Below are 16928 nucleotides of genomic sequence, written 5' to 3' on the forward strand. Positions count from 1 at the left end.
CGTAATAAAATCACCTTCAAATAACTATGTTGAGTTGTGAGCACGTCAGTGTTAAGCCAAGTTTGTAGTCAATATGTAATTGCAAAATATATTCTGGGTCGCCTATATTGTTTTTCGGGTCCTGTACCCACAATGGTATAAACTGAACCCTATTACTAAGACTCCACTGTCCGTCTGTCTGTCACCAGGCTGTATCTTATGAACCGTGATGGCGTTCCAGTACCTACAATACAAGCCTTCTTGATCTATTTATATATTTAGTAAAAATGCATACATATCCTTATAAGTTCCATACTTGAGGTCGCAGTACTTATGAAAACTTGGCGTGGTACAACTCTAAATACTCGGGTGCTGGGTGCTTGCCGAACTTGGCATTTGTTTTTAAAGTTTTTTTTTAATGTTCCTATTAACCTAGGAATTTGGTATTGAACACTAGGCCATCGATTACAAAGTATAATGCACATGAATACTACATTTATAACGGGTTAGCTCACCTGCTAAAGCAGATTAAAGTATCTTCAGTGTGGATAGATTAAAGATAAAATAAAAACAAATAATTCAGCCTATATTACGTCCCACTGCTGGGCACAGGCCTCCTCTCATGCGCGAGAGGGCATCTATAGATTAATCATGAAAAACCATGTTTGTCTAACGTTTTTTGTTGCAAGTACTTTTTTGAATATTGGCCAAAGTTCCAACATTGTGAGCAATGGGTTAAAAGATAATAAGAATCTCCATAGTGAAAAACAAATACGAAACTTGCGTGGACATGAGGTATATGAAACAAATATCGGAGGCATACCGATTAGTGAACTCTCTGGAGCGTTTAATGATGGAACAAGACAACTACGAAGTTATAACAATGATAAAGATCGGTATAATGATGATATGGGTTTATTTGAAAGAAACGGTCATGTATTCGGTTTCGATGAAGGGAATCCGGGTAAGTCTTTATTAATTCCTAAAAGATTACCCCCCCTCATTCATAAACGTTTACTAAAGTTGACAAGCCGATAATAATCGTTTGTCCCTTTCCAATGTGTTGGTATGCTGGAAAGGGACAAACAATTATTATCGGCTTGTCAACTTTAATAAACGTTTATGAATAAGGGGGTACATGTTTACAATTTAAGAGTCACAAGAATCTATATAGTCACCATCACACCTACAATAGAACTTACGCTCTCATTTTAAAACGACATTAATTTAATTACATAAAACTTGGTATCTCTTAAGTAATCATCATCATCAAGTCTTATGTAATTAAATTAATGTTCATGAACATTTACGTGACATTATGGTACTAGTTTTCGTTGCTGTTTTAGAAAGAAAATAGAAAAAGTAAACTTCAGTGTGCTATAATTTATTTTTATGTACCTATTACAATTTCTATGATGCCAAATTGCAGCTTTCTAGAACTAACGATCACTGAGCTAAGCTGCGGACAGACAGACGAACAGACAATTCAATTCCTAAGATTTCAATAATATTGATCCATAAATACTGATCTATCTAATACCTTTAAACGAGCAATTCTTGTTTATTTATTTATTTATATGTATATATATGTTGGGGATCTCGGAAACGGCTCTAACGATTTCGATGAAATTTGCTATGTGCTATGGGGGTTTTTAGGGGCGATAAATCGATCTAGCTAGGTCTATCTCTGGGAAAACGCGCATTTTCGAGTTTTATATGTTTTCCGAGCAAAGCTCGGTCTCCCAGATATTATAATAGAATCGCGAATAGGAAGAATTGCGTTTGTGTTGTCGATCGCATAATTCATATTTTCTATGTGTATCTTTGTATTTTTAGACATTCATGGTGAAATACTTCGCCCATGTCAAGTATACGACACGTTTTGCATTCGAAAGTTCTTCGCGGAACACTCGGCATGCAAGGTCTCTGGAAGGGCTGTGCCCGAACCTTTGTACAGGGCTGAAGGTAGCGTCAATTTTGCCAGTAACAACATGTCGGAAACCCAGATCACTGCTGATTACGGTGGACTGAACAACGCCAGAGTTTCCGAGTTTTAGTAAGTGGTTTATAGATTTGAATGTATTGTAATTTATAAGAAAAATACATAGGTACGATACGTTACGATACAAGTGCAAAAATTTGGAAATTCGAAACGAGTGGCGATGAATTAAAACATGACCGAAGGGAGTTTTAAATCGACACGACTTGCGAATACTATTCATCATCTTCCTCGCGTTATCCCGGCATTTTGCCACGGCTCATGGGAGCCTGGATTCCGCTTGGCAATGGCAACTAATCCCGATAATTGGCGTAGTCACCGGTTTTTACGAAAGCGACTGCCATCTGACCTTCCAACCCAGGGTGAACTAATTGGGATTAGTTCGGTTTCTTCACGATATTTTCTTTCACCGAAAACTGACTGGCAAATATCAAATGAACGTCCATAAGTTCCGAAAAACTCATTGACACCAGCCGGGGTTTAAACCCGCAACCTCTGGATTGAAAGTCACACGCTCTTAATACCGCTATTGTATGAAAATACTATTCCTTATTTATAATTTAAACTAATCCTTGCAGTATCAACAATGTAACAGACAACTTGGTGATTGCGGTCACATTCGACAGCGTGTCAAAGTTTTCCAACAATACTTACTACAAGTATTATCTTAGAGGCAGGGAGCCTGTGGTCACCAGGGACTTTGGAGGAATACGATATGGTCTGTTTTTTTCTGCTGCCATAAAGGCTAATTTAGATTACTTATACTTAAAATTATATGATTATCTACAGTTAAAATTGTATAAATGTTAAGCCGACCACTGACTAACAGTCCGCCGGACGATAACGGCCGGTAAGTTGTTCGGAACTGCCAATTTTTTGTTCTAACTGACAGGCCGATATCGTCCGGCGGCCTGTTAGTCAGTGGTCGGCTTTAAGACTTTACTTTGACAGGATTAGGTAACTTTTTCTGTAAAAAACACTGGTACAGTCAAGTATAAAAATATGGGGCACTCATCATACTCAAAAATATGTCCCATAGCTTTTATGTTAGCGCATTAAGAATTATGGGACATATTTTTGAGTAAGTTGTATATATGCACCCGTATTTTTAGACTTGACTGTACTGTACATTGATTAATTCGTCTTTTACCAATAACAATATTATGAAATCAATTGAGGCATTATCTATGAAAAGGGACCTTATTGTCGATGGCGCTTACGCCGCACAGCGTCGCGCGGCATTGAATTTATATCGGAGCATCGTTCATAATGGTGTAAGCGCCATCGACAAAAAGGTCCCTTTTCATAGATAACGCCACAATTAGTTCATAATTGTTAAATAAATGATTATAATTCCAGGAGTGCTGACTGTAACAGTAATAATACCCCATATACACAATCTAAGGCTGGATAGATCTGAAATATATACGTACGGAGACAATGACGTTTTTCCGTTCGCTCTCGGACCCCAGATTGGAACCAGTACAGGTAATATACGTAAAACCTTCACTTTATACAGAGGGCCTACCACGACGCACGTTCGACGTGTTGCCTCCCTGTCACACTTACGTACGAATTTACAAGTGGAACGGAGGGCAACACGTCGAACATGGTTCGCGGTAGATCCTCAGGTTTCTTAATTTCCACTTAATGTCCGTCTATATGTCACCAGGCTGTATCTCATGAACCGTGATAGCTAAGAGAGTTGACATTTTCACAGATGATGTATTTCTGTTGCCGCTATAACAACAAATACTTACTAAAAAGTGCGGACCATTGGTGGGCGAGTCCGACTCGCACTTGTCCAATTTTTTTATTAATCATTATCATTCCACGCAGACGAAGTTTTGGCCAGAAGATAGTATATTATAATTTTCTTTTATAGATCCTGAAGTGACATCCATGTATGCCCGTTTCTACACTAACATTCCAGCGGAGTACCAAGAAGAAATATCCAATCAAGGAAATTACTTCGTTGGAAACTACTTACAATATAATATTTGTGACTTCGGTGTGAAAGTATTGTAATATGTTTGTCATTAAAACTGATATAATTATAAAATACCTGGAACTTTTTATATACATTTATGAGTTAATGTTAAATTTAATAAATCATATAAATATTATATACAGTTGAATTTATAAATTTCATATTTACCTAGTAGGTACCTATTTATTAGTATTGAACACTAACAATTTATGTTGGTTGTATTGTAACTAATGGAAATGAGTTTTTATTTTATTTCTTACCTGGCCGCGTATCCAACATGCCAATCGTTTTTATAGGTTGGAGCGAAAGGTCCGATCGCTGTGTCACGCTCCAACCTATGGTTATCGCTCCCGCCGTCGCAAGTCGCTCGATGTCGTGGCCGAGCCGTTACGCTCCTTAGCGATCGAAACGCAACTGTTACCGTTGCACTAATATGGAAGAGTGATAGAGACATTAAGCGTTTCGTTGTCGAAGCGATAGGTAGCGATTGTAACCTTGGCTAGGCCGGCTGTTTCCAGTCGTATCAAATATATAGTGATGGCCAAATTGACCAAATATATCGGTACATTTCCTTATTGCTATGGTTACACAGGTATGTACAGGTGTGTAATGCCACCAGATGACCTGTGGGCCAAAACAGTCACCCGTTGGGTCCCACAAATTGTAAGGCGTCATGGTAGATCAAAACTAAAAATATGAAAAATCTGAATTCTGCTCCCGTAAAAATACACCCTATCATACTGCCGTATTCGAACTTCAAGATATTCACAAGAGACGACACGTACTAGAACCATTCGAGATACGTTATAGTTTAGATAACTATCAACTAGTTCTCTTTTGCAGCGCAATTCGGGCAACCAATGTCACTTTTAGGGCCCCCCCACATCTGGCGTCTTTCGAGCGTCGGCGTCTACAATTCTATGGCCGACGTCGACGCAACGTCGACGCAGCGTCGACGCAACTGCGCAGCGACGTCATTTTCCATAGCGCTGGACCGACGCCGACAGACGCCGACGCTCGAAAGACGCCAGACGTGGGGTGGCCCTTAGGTTAGATAGAGTAAGATATCTATTAGATGTGAATTGGATCTCTAAGTCATATCCTGATGAAATCGTTCAAGAGTATCTCCAGAATCGCACAAATGTCAAATTTGACAGGTTAGATCTTAAACATATCGTTTTCGTACCTTGGTGATGTCTAAAAGATATCTAATAGATGTATATTTCAAAATCCGAATCGGGCCCCTATCTTATAATGAAATTCTTATCAATTCCCGCGAGAATATTATTCCTATTTAATGCGGAAGCTGTGTATTGTGGAGATGGCGATGATGGATCGCATCTTACGAAGTTTACTTTGAATCTCGAATGATGAAATATCGACAACGATGATGTATCGGCGATTTTATTCTGCGTTTTATGCGGTGTTTTGATTTATGTATTTATTTAAGCAGGCTTTAGAGAGAAACGGTTATTTTTCAATGTCTTGGAGTCTTAGAGGATATAACCAACGGAGACGCCATGTCTAAAATTTTCGGTACAAAATAGTCTGCCGTTTTTTGAGGGGGAGGGGCACATCAAATGTATAGGTACGTCATGTCAGATAAACGTCAGTCCATACATATGGTTGACATGTGGTTGACCATTGGCCGCCTATTTTCGACAGAGGGGAACGCCTGTCAATGGCGGCTCCACTCCGAGCTTGGAGTAGACGAAATAACGAAGAAATTTAAACGAAATACTTAAATAATTTAATACGGTCCCGTTTTATATTCTTACAATAAAGTAATTTTAATTAACTTAGGTTAGTGTGTAAAATTTTGCTCGTTGTTGTCATGTATGGACTGATAAATTTGTCTAAATCTATTTTTGTTAAGCTATTAAAGAATGATAGATCTGCTACTTTCGATACTGACTGCACCTTCTTATGTTCCAACATACATTTCATATAATACCTTTCCTACCTTTAATAGTAACGAAAGTTTGCTAGGAATTCCATTTGTAATAATGGATTATTTGACACAGGCCAACATATAAACATGTAGGTAATTAGATAGATCACCTAACGAATCACCTGGCGTAGACGTATCTATCTGAACACGCCTCTATTGTCAGAGAGTAACGCTACGTCTTACGTAGGCGAACAACGCGCGAACGCGGCGCGGCGCGGCGCGGCGAAATCAATCCTTTGATGCCCATAGAAGTGTCCTACGTAAGCGATCTCGTTGCGAACGCGGTGCGGCGCGATTTGCACGCGAATGTCAGGCGCCGCGTTCGCGCGTTGTTCGCCTACGTAAGACGTAGCGTTAGAGCGCGTGCTCAGATATTGTGAACACCTTGGCCGCTCCGATATATCTGATGGCGACTGTACCTACAGGCCGATGCCGATGACATATTAGTTTTCTGACGTCATCGTTTTATTCGTGTGTAAAAGGGAAGATCAAGCAACGAATATACGACTATTATTTAGAAAATTATGTTTTGGTATTAAGTCAAGTGCCAAGATGCTGTATTTTAACTCTGAACTAGTGGTATGAAATAATGGCTGAACTCTCTCTTATTAATGAATTCTCACGGCCCCACTTGAATTTAAATTCTGTGCATATTGAACTAAGATTTACCGATCTTCGAATTAAGAAGGCGGTGTTAATGTTCATGTATCATGCATAAGAAAACGATAATAGACGATGAACTAATTGGCAGTATGTACGTTATTACATTCTATGCTATTCAAGGTACGCGTTCCGTATTTAGGAAAACGGCCACGGTTCACCGCCGCTAATGTGTTGAGTATTTTTTGTCGTTTACGTTTAGCGTACCGTTGTTGTATTTATCATGGATAGTATTTATTCCCTTACAACTGGCCGAAGGAAGCACATAAAGGCTGACTCACGTTAGACCGGGCCGTGTCTGGGCCGGAGCTTCCTTAGAGTGACATTCCATTTCCAACTGCAGCTGCAATACTGTTCATTTTACTATGGAAACGCGTCGCTGTCATTGTCAATTTCCATAGTAAAATGAACAGTATTGCAGCTGCAAAGTTGGAAATGGAATGTCACTTTTAGCATACTTTTCTATGACATGACAGGCGATCACGTGATGCTTTCCATAGAAAACGATTCGACGCTCCGGCCCGGACACGGCCTGGTCTAACGTGTGTCATCCTTAATCGGGAGTTATGGAGAGCCAGGGGAGAGGCATTTGCCCAGCAGTGGGACACTCAATAGGCTAAGAAAAAAGTATTCATTCATTTAAAACATAATACTGTGTCTGAGTCAAAAAAAGTCGAACAATGCAGTTATAAAAATGGAATTGACCAGACGACATGAGTGCGAGTGAGATATACGGTGAAAATACGTAAGGAACAAGGAATATTGGCCTAGGTATACGGCCTTACTTCATGGATATAGGTATGTACAGTTAGTTAGCTGCAGATATACTTACCTAACTGACGCTCCTGCATAGAAAGTTGTTTGCAGAGGAGGTCAACTATCTCTACAAAAATAATCATAATTTGGGTTTGTAAATTGTCGTTATTCAGTGTGGTTATAACATTGATATAAGTACGTTTCACAATTCAGAATAGTTTAGTAACCATTTCAAATCACGAGGTTTTTATTTTAATGTTTTATGTGTGTACAAAAATATTTTATTCATGATAATGCACGTAGGTAACAATTATGGAACCCGATCAGGAAAACGCAGTCTGTATTGGTTTCATAGATCACGCAACTACATCCTATAAAATGGCATCACTAATTAAAAGTTAGAATTGCTAACAACTCGTGCCGATTGAACGAAAATGAAGAATTATTTTTGTTTAATATTTTTGATAGCAAGCAGTTGTGGACAAAATAATGACACAAAAATTAGTGACGTGGGAAGTGTACCCGGAAATACGAATACCGGTGAAACTAATTCGGGAGGCGTTTCAGACGGCAATCCTAATGGTAATTTGCCTAATAATGTGATGAACAATGGCTTGATCAATGGTGTGTTATTTAATAATTTAAGAGACCTATTGACCGGCAATTTTAGTGGCATAGTACCATTTACAAATTTGGGAAATCTACCTAACCTAAATTTGACAAATGGCATGCCAAACAACCAATTTACCAACGGAATAATAATTAATAATATTCCAAGCCCACTAAATGGCAACGCAAATCTACCACTGAATACTATTAGCGGAATTCTGTTTAATAATTTGGGTGGTCCCTGGAACAACAGTTTTGGCAGTACGACGATTCAGAACAGCAACTACACCGGCGGGATACCAGTTAACAATGTGCCAAATATGCCGAGCAGTGGCATACCATTAAACAATTTAGGAGGTCCAGGCGGGATACCAGTTAATGTGCCAAATATGCCGAGCAGCGGTATACCACTAAACAACTTAGGAGTTCCAGGCGGTGTACCAGTGAACAATTTAGGAGGGCCATTAAATAATGACGTCAACAATACATTGGACAACATGCTGCCTGATGTTTGGAGAGATATTTTAAACAGAAATACTAAACTGAATGATCTACTGAACAACAACTTCACAGGAGGATTTAATATCAATAATATAGGCGGGCCTTGGAACTTTTCAACTGACCCACAATTGAATAATTTGGGAGGTCTAATGAATTCGAATAATTGGAGAAATATGTTCAATAACAATGGTAGCAGTATTCCGCAAATGAATAATGTGGGACCATGGAACAATAACTTTGCCGGAGGATTATTGAACATGCCAAATATACCGAGTTCTAATTTTAGCGGTGGTATACCACTAAACAATTTAGCTGTTCCATGGAATTTTAATATCAACAATACATTAAATAGTGTGGCTGATGTTTGGAGAGATATTTTAAGCAGAAATAGTGTTCTAAATGATCTAATGAACAACAACTTTACCGGTGGATTTACTTTAAATAATTTGAGTGGGCCCTGGAACTTGGGAGATCAACTGAACAAAAATGTTTCTACTGACCCACAGTTTAATAATTGGGGAGGTATATGGAATATGAATTATTGGAGTAATGTATTCAACAACAACGGCAGTGGTAGTCCACAAGTGAGTAATCTGGGACCATGGAATAATAACTTTACCGGAGGTACTTTATTAAATGTTCCAAATATCCCGGGTACTAATTTTAGCAGTGGTATACCAGTAATTAATTTAGGAGTCCCATTGGATTTAATTGTCAACAATACATTCAACAGTGTGTCCGATGTTTGGAGAGATATTTTAAACAGAAATACTAAGCTGAATGATACGCTAAACAACAACGTAGGTCTATTAAACAACAATTTCACTGGTGTATACAGCAATATGCTTAATATACTAACCAGCAACTTTACCAACGGTGTGCTGCTAAGCAATTTGGGAAGTTTACCAAATATGAACATTACGAATGGCATGTTTAATAATGTAGGAAATCTGCCGGAAGTTACTGGTGGCGTATTTTTAAATAATTTGAGAGCTCTACTAGGTGGCAATGGTGGACTGTTGAATAACAATGCTTTAAGTGGTTTGCCAAATAACAATTCTGGAATACTAAATAATATTTCTACTCTCAGAGCTCTTAACGGCACACTTGGAAGTATATTGAATAGCCTCAACCAAGGAGCTATAAGCAACGATATGCCAAATAATAAAGTTGATGCAAATAATTTGGATAATAACAATGAAGGTAAACAAAATTACAAATGGAACAGCGAACTATTCACCAAAATAATAAGAGGGCCTCACAGTTTTCCTCTTTCGCCCAAAATCGAATTTAATGGAATCGAAAGGAACTATATTATACATAGTAAGGATGCAGTAAGCTCTAATAGTTTTTACAAAGGAGACAATTCGTTAAATAACTATGCAGGTGTTAAATACTTGGTCCCTGATTTATTCCTTAGTCAAAATAATCGCGGAGTTGTGAATAATGAAATACCAAATACTGAACTGTATTACCACGAAATCCCTAATGAATCGGATGGCAAAATTATGAATAATGGCGAAAGTATTAGTATAAAGAATGTTAATGCATTTGGTGAAAACTATAGAATTCCGTCTGACGTGACCCATCGTCTTGGCAAAGCCGGAGTTATTTTCAATTAGGTAAACGGTAGATGTTTTATAATTTATTATATTTTTTATTATACACAGTCATGTCAGTAATCTCGTAATAAACGCTATGAGTATTTGAGTTTAAATATTTATGAATAATAATTTACTGTATAAAAGTGAATGTCATATTAAAATACTTATGTAAATGTGATGCTAATAATCGTTATAAAAAAAAATGGACAACAGAAGTTAACTGGGTATACGGATTTTTCCCAAAATATTACGATATTATTAAAAAAATAGGACGATATTGCCAGCAGGTGATTCTTTCAAAGTTAAAGCAATAACGCTGTAACCCGCACTACAATTGTATTGCAGGTTACAGCCAGTATTGCTTTTCAGCTACGTTATATGAATGTACCTAAGTCAAGTCTTTAGTCTACCTTTATTAGGAAATACCTAAGTTACAATTACCATACCAATATGTGTTACCATTTCTTGCTGTTGTGTCCCATTTCCTCGGGGTTCTAAATTTATCAAACTTTCTACCGATTGGCTTAATTTCTAACTTAGAAAGATAAATAATTGGTGTGTCATCATTAAAGCAAATAATAATATTATATACCTACAAAATATACCTAATTAGTTATTTTTTTATGCGTAGCCTTGATTTGTGAATATATTGATAACGGATTTCTTCTGTAGTATAAAAGGTTTTGAGTATTAAACAATTATATATTATTTAAAAAGCTTTTTTTGTTACCTTATTCAAATACTTTAAAAATCTTAAAAACACCTAAAAAGAGATGTAATTCGTGAAACATATGTTTTTATACCTGATCCATTATACGTGTGTAATTGTGTATAATCACAAATCCAATCATAATCGATTAAATCGATTAGATTACACGCATACCTAGTTGAAATAATTATTGTAATAACTAAAGTAGGTATGTGTATACAGGTGATTTGTAGGGTTCCGTACCCAAAGGGAAAAACGGGCCCTATTACTAAGACTCCGCTGTCCGCCTGTCCGGTTGACTGTCATCAGGCTGTATCTTAAGAACCGTTACAACTAGACAGTTGAAATTTTCACAGATGGTGTATTTCTGTTGCCGCTATAACAACAAATACAAAAAAAATTAAGTGGGACTCCCAAACAACGAACGTGATTTTTTTGCCGTTTTTTGCGTAATGGTGCGGAACCCTCCGTACGCGAGTCCGACTCGCACTTGGCCGTCTTAAGTCACTATAAACCGGGGGCCAGGGCATTTGGCTACTAGTCATCAGTTTTTAATTTTGATTTTCTTCCATGGAATTTGTATGAAACACTAGCAAATAACGTCATGGTCAAATTATCTACTTTTAATAGTTCTATACGATGCAGTAAACTTATAGTTAAATAAATTAATACCAGTACCTAATGTATGTATATACGCCAAATAAATATTTTCTATTTTCTACATTTATACATTAACTAATGCTAGAACTTGACAAATAGGATTACTTAAATTAAGTTAAAAATTATGTATAGGTTTTCAGTTTTATTGTAAAAAAAAACCACAAAGGCAGTATTATAGCATATATAGGACACAATTGGACATTAAATTTACATTTTCACATTACATTTAATTTCTGTTAAATTAATTAAATTATATATATTTATATATTATATTATGTGAAGTCCGAAATCGCAAATGTTGTACTGTATGAAGTTTTCAACGAAGAAATTTCCTTCATTGCTTAATTCTTCTTGATAAACTATTGGGATATTGGCGTACAACTTAGCATACATGATATCGACCTCCGGATCTATAAAATAAAAACATTTAGCTCGCCAGTCCACACTGGTTCTTACACTGACACACTGCCGTATTCGAACTTCAAGATATTCACAAGAGACGACACGTACTAGATCCATTCTAGATACGTTATAGTTTAGATATCAACTAGTTCTCTTTTGCAGCGCAATTCGGGCAACCAATGTCACTTTTACGTTAGATAGAGTAAGATATCAATTAGATGTGAATTGGATCTTTAAGTCATATCCTGTGGAAATCGTTCAAGAGCATCTCCAGAATCGCGCAAATGTCAAATTTGACAGGTTATATCTTAAACATATCGTTATCGTATCTTGGTGATACCTAAAAGATATCTGATAGATATCTATTTCAAAATCCGAATTGGGCCCACAGTTCTTATACAAGAACTATTAAAATTGAACTAAAATGAACTAGGCTCAATAGCCAATAGCAATTCATCTAAGGAATGACTCACGTTAGACCGGACTGTGTCCAAGCCGGAGCTTCCAGGGCTTACTTTTCTATGACATGACAGGAGATCACGTGATGCTTTCCATAGAAAACGATGCGCCGGAAGTTCCGGCCCGGACATGAGCCGGTCTAACGTGAATCATCCTTAATGGTGAAAGCGAAAGGTTATTTATTTATTTATGATTGAAAATATGTATTTTTTACTTTAAAAATGTTTTTACGTGTAATGTATGTGTGCATTTAATAAATAAATCAGTATGATTATGATTAAATAATCATTACCTGTACTTAAACCAGTTCTGGGTCCTAGAAGGAATCCAAATTTATTGTTATCTGCGTATGTAGAAATTTCAGATCTCTCGAGTCTCAGATCGTGTATATGCGGTATTATTACAGTTACAGTTAAGACTCCTGAAATAATATTAAAAATATAATAATAACGGGTTTTAATTCACCTACTTTTAATTTTTTTTTAATACCCGATTACACCATAGTCTATAGTTCTTCACAAAATAAAAAATCTCAATATTATAATAATTATTTTAAAAATAATTAAAGATTGCATACCATATTGAATTCCTCCACGGTCTGTAGTAACTATGGGCTCTCTGCCTCTAAGATAATACTTAAAGTGATTATCATTGGAAGTTTTTAATACATTCTCGAACGTGACGGCAATGACTAAATTGTCTGTTACTTTGTTGATACTGAAATATTAAAACATCTACTGTAAACATTACGAGATACGAGATATAACATGACATGAAACATTACGAGATACGAGGTTTTCGCTCATAACTTGTGTTGCTTTACATTGCGGGCTAAAGTAATTTGTATGGTTATTTTTTTCATTGTATTCCGGAGGTAAAGTTATCTCAATTTACTTCTCAGGGCCACTTGCACCATTCCACTAACCCGGGGTTAACCGGTTAAACCCGGGGTTACCATGGTTACCAGTACAATTTGACAGTGGGTTCACGATTTAACCGCTTAACCCCGGTTTAGTGGGATGGTGCAAGTGGGCCTTAGGCCATATGCTAACCACCATTTAAAGATTTGCCCGTATTGAATTTACACAATGAAAAAATTAGAATTACTTTGGATTTTGGTAATTGTCTTTGTCGGCTGTCTTTAAACACTCGACAGCTAAATATTAGGTACATTCTGATTACGACTGCAGCAGTGTTAGTGGTTTAACGATGATGCAGCAGTAAATTGGCGCTGTCACTGTCAATTTCCCTGATAAATTACGTTGCTATCGCGATTAGAACGTTCATTCCATCACCAATTCGATGAAAGTGATTTGCTGCTGCTGCAACACTGCAATAGTCGCCAACAGAATGAACCTTTAAAGTGACATTCCATTTCCAACTGCAGCTGCAATACTGTTCATTTTACTATGGAAATTGACAATGACAGCGACGCGTTTCCATAGTAAAATGAACAGTATTGCAGCTGTAGTTGGAAATGGAATGTCACTCTTAAAGTGACATTCCATTTCCAACTGCAGCTGCAATACTGTTCATTTTCTATGGAAATTGACAATGACAGCGACGCGTTTCCATAGTAAAATGAACAGTATTGCAGCTGCAGTTGGAAATGGAATGTCACTCTTAAGTGTCCAAGTAGGCAAGCGATTAACCATGTAACCCATCCGCGGAAGATTTCGAATTCAAGCCAGGTAGGTGTTCATAGGAATAGCAACTTCTTTTGTCGTCATGTAGAAATTTACTTTAATCTCTCTCAGTTCCTCAAAGGTTAGCTGCAAGAGATCCTTCAAAGGGATAAGTTCGCTTTTATTGTATTATCCTATTACCTATTTAGTGTAGTTATCGCTGATTATCGCTGTGTTACTTACTGGTTTTGTGCCATAAAGTGTTTATACTAGGTACCTACTTATATACTACCGAAATACTTACTAATATACTATACTTTATACTTACTTACTTGGTTTATACTTTCGAATATAAAAATGTAAGTATAATACATCCATAACCCACATACAGTAAAAAAAAGCGCTTACTAAAATTCTGAAATTCTGGCGTTGTCCAAATTTGTGTACGTAGCACCTTGCAGGTTCTCTGATGTATTGAGGAGACCGAAATTGGCTGTAACCTTAGTTCTGTACAAAGGATTGGGCACACGTCTTCCCGAGATCTTGCATTTTGAGTGTTCTGAAAAAAACTTTCGAATGCAAAATGTGTCATATACTTGGCATGGTCGTTGTATATCGCCATGGACATCTGAAAGACAAAAATTACCTGTTTTTTATATTAACAGGATCGCAAGCTGAAAAAAACATTTTTTAACTAGGTAAAAAACAAGACGCGGCATGCTTGTTCTGTCAGGAGCCAGAGGAAATAGCAATGTACAGTCGCCATCAGATATATCTGAGCGGCCAAGGTACTCACAAATATCTGAACACGCCTCTATTATCAAGGCGTTAGAGTGCGTGTTCAGATATTTTTGGGCACCTTGGCCGCTCCGATATATTTGATGGCGACTGTACATCCTGTGTTCCTGCCAACTGCTAATGTCCAAAAGAAATATGCTGTCAACAGATTTTTTACTAAACACGAAATCTGACATTACTGAAATCAACTTACCTGGATTTCCGTCATCAAATCCGTACCTATGACCATTCCTTTCAAACAAACGCATTCCGGTATCACTATATCCATTCTTATTGTAATTGTATTGTCCAAATTTTCCTAATCTATCTGTACCAGTGAATTCATTGACCGGCATGATTGTTTTCAGACACCACTTGGTGGCCACGTGTGTGTCGGTGTTTCTTTTCATTGTTGAGGTTTTTGGAGTCTTTTCCTTCATCGCTATCGATGTTTCCGCATTGCCCAATGTTCCAAAAACTACTCACAACAAGAAAAGATACAAAAATATACTTCATAATGGACCTCCACAGACTAGAAGAGGACGCCTAATATGTTTAAATGGACGTGCTCGTCCGTTTTAAATGTAGAGATCTAGTACAATTTATATTATAAATTAATTCTGGCGTGCGTAGCCGAGGGGGACGGACGCGCCCGTTGTGCAAACAATTCATCACAAGTGTAAATAAAATAACATTACCGACTAGTTCGTCGCAAAAATCGGACTATCCTTGTCTCATCTACCTATCAGGATCATAAGGTGCTCCCCTAGCGGGTTTATAGAGCGAGACAAAACATCGCCTACGAGTGCTACGCCGCTACTACGAATAGCGTAGCAGATGCAAGCAGCTGTTGCTAATTCCGAGTAACTATTATATCTGTGAACCGGCTTTGACGATTGGAATCAACCAGTGTATCTCAAACTGTGCGTCGTGAGACTTATTCAATTTGCAAGATGGCTATTTGTGGGAGGTGTGGTGAAGAGGTGTCCGACCCTATCAAGTGCACAGCTTGTCTTCTGAGCTTCGACTACGCTTGCTCTGGAATAACGGAAGCAGGCTTTCGTAAGTTGGGTGATCGCCAAGCCACATGGCGCTGTGCAGGCTGTAAAACTACTCAGAAACCAAGCCTTGGTTCGCAGCCGGCTGCCGTGGCTGCCGCTGTCGACGCTGCGACCACATCTCTGACGCTGCACGATGTGATGTCAGAAATCCACAAAATTTCAGCTCAGTTGGCTCCCTTATCTACGGTTGTTGCTGATATCCAAGCAATCAAAACGGACATCGCCGAGCTTAAGAGGTCGAACTCTAACACCTCTAAAAAACTATCACAGTTCGAAGATCGCCTCAAAAAAGTTGAGGCCTCTAATGATGACGGTGCTCTTAAGTCTCGGATATCTAACCTTGAGGTTGAGCTCAACGAAAAAGACCAATGGCTCCGATACAACAATGTCGAAATAAAAGGAGTACCCCTGAAGAACAATGAAAATCCCTTTGAGATTTTGCAACGGATCGGTACAAAGGTGACCTACACAGTGCCCAAAACCAGCGTGAATTATATAACCCGAGTGCCATCACGTGGCGAAAATGCGTCCAGGCAAAAGTCGATTATTGTATCGTTCACGAACAGATACACAAAGGAGGATTTCATCGCAGCGTGTCGCATCTGCAAGACCATCACCCTCGATGATATCGGCTTCCAGGGAGCCGGCAGGGTTTATGTCAACGATCATCTGACGGTGAAGAATAAGATACTCCTGAATAAGACAAAGGCTGTGGCAAAGGAAAAAAATTTTCAATATGTGTGGGTGAAGCACGGAAAGATTCACGTTCGGAAAACCGACTCTTCGCCAGTACTACAAGTGAGAACGGAAGAAGAACTTTCGAGGCTTCATTGAAACTGTGCACCGCCTTAACTAATTTGTACTACCAGCCCGTCGACCCGCTACGTGACTTTGTTACCAACAGTTTGAGTGTCGCTGGTCTAGCTCGCCTCATTGTGGCTGAGCGTCCGTGCGGGAAGGTCGCGATCGTTAGTTACCTACTACGAGTATTATCTGTTATAAAGGACTTGTTTCTGTTTATGTTTGCGAGTAATTTTATAAGGAATAAATGTAAACTTAAAGGAGGAAATGAAATAAGGAGTAAATGTGAACTTAACTATTGCTTACAGCTACGGATTGATGAGATAACCTACCTATTTCCGTATTACTTATTGTGGAGTGTGTACTTACTAGTTTTAATTAAATT

General features: G+C 37.9%; 2 protein-coding genes across 2 annotated transcripts; both read left to right on the forward strand.

Annotated features, from left to right (window-relative positions):
• The first annotated feature begins 865 nt into the window (after positions 1-865).
• Positions 866-4006, forward strand: LOC134670452 (uncharacterized). The gene is made up of 5 exons (XM_063528278.1): positions 866-943; positions 1816-2035; positions 2557-2696; positions 3338-3466; positions 3864-4006. The coding sequence occupies exons 1-5, from the start codon at positions 889-891 to the stop codon at positions 4004-4006; spliced, it is 687 nt and encodes a 228-aa protein (XP_063384348.1). The 5' UTR covers positions 866-888.
• Positions 4007-15634: 11628 nt separating this feature from the next.
• On the forward strand, positions 15635-16576 carry LOC134670453 (uncharacterized). The gene has a single exon (XM_063528279.1). The coding sequence runs from the start codon at positions 15635-15637 to the stop codon at positions 16574-16576; it is 942 nt and encodes a 313-aa protein (XP_063384349.1).
• The last annotated feature ends 352 nt before the right edge of the window (positions 16577-16928 follow it).

This window comes from Cydia fagiglandana, chromosome 14 (genome assembly GCF_963556715.1).
Source record: "Cydia fagiglandana chromosome 14, ilCydFagi1.1, whole genome shotgun sequence".
Lineage (NCBI taxonomy): Eukaryota > Metazoa > Arthropoda > Insecta > Lepidoptera > Tortricidae > Cydia > Cydia fagiglandana.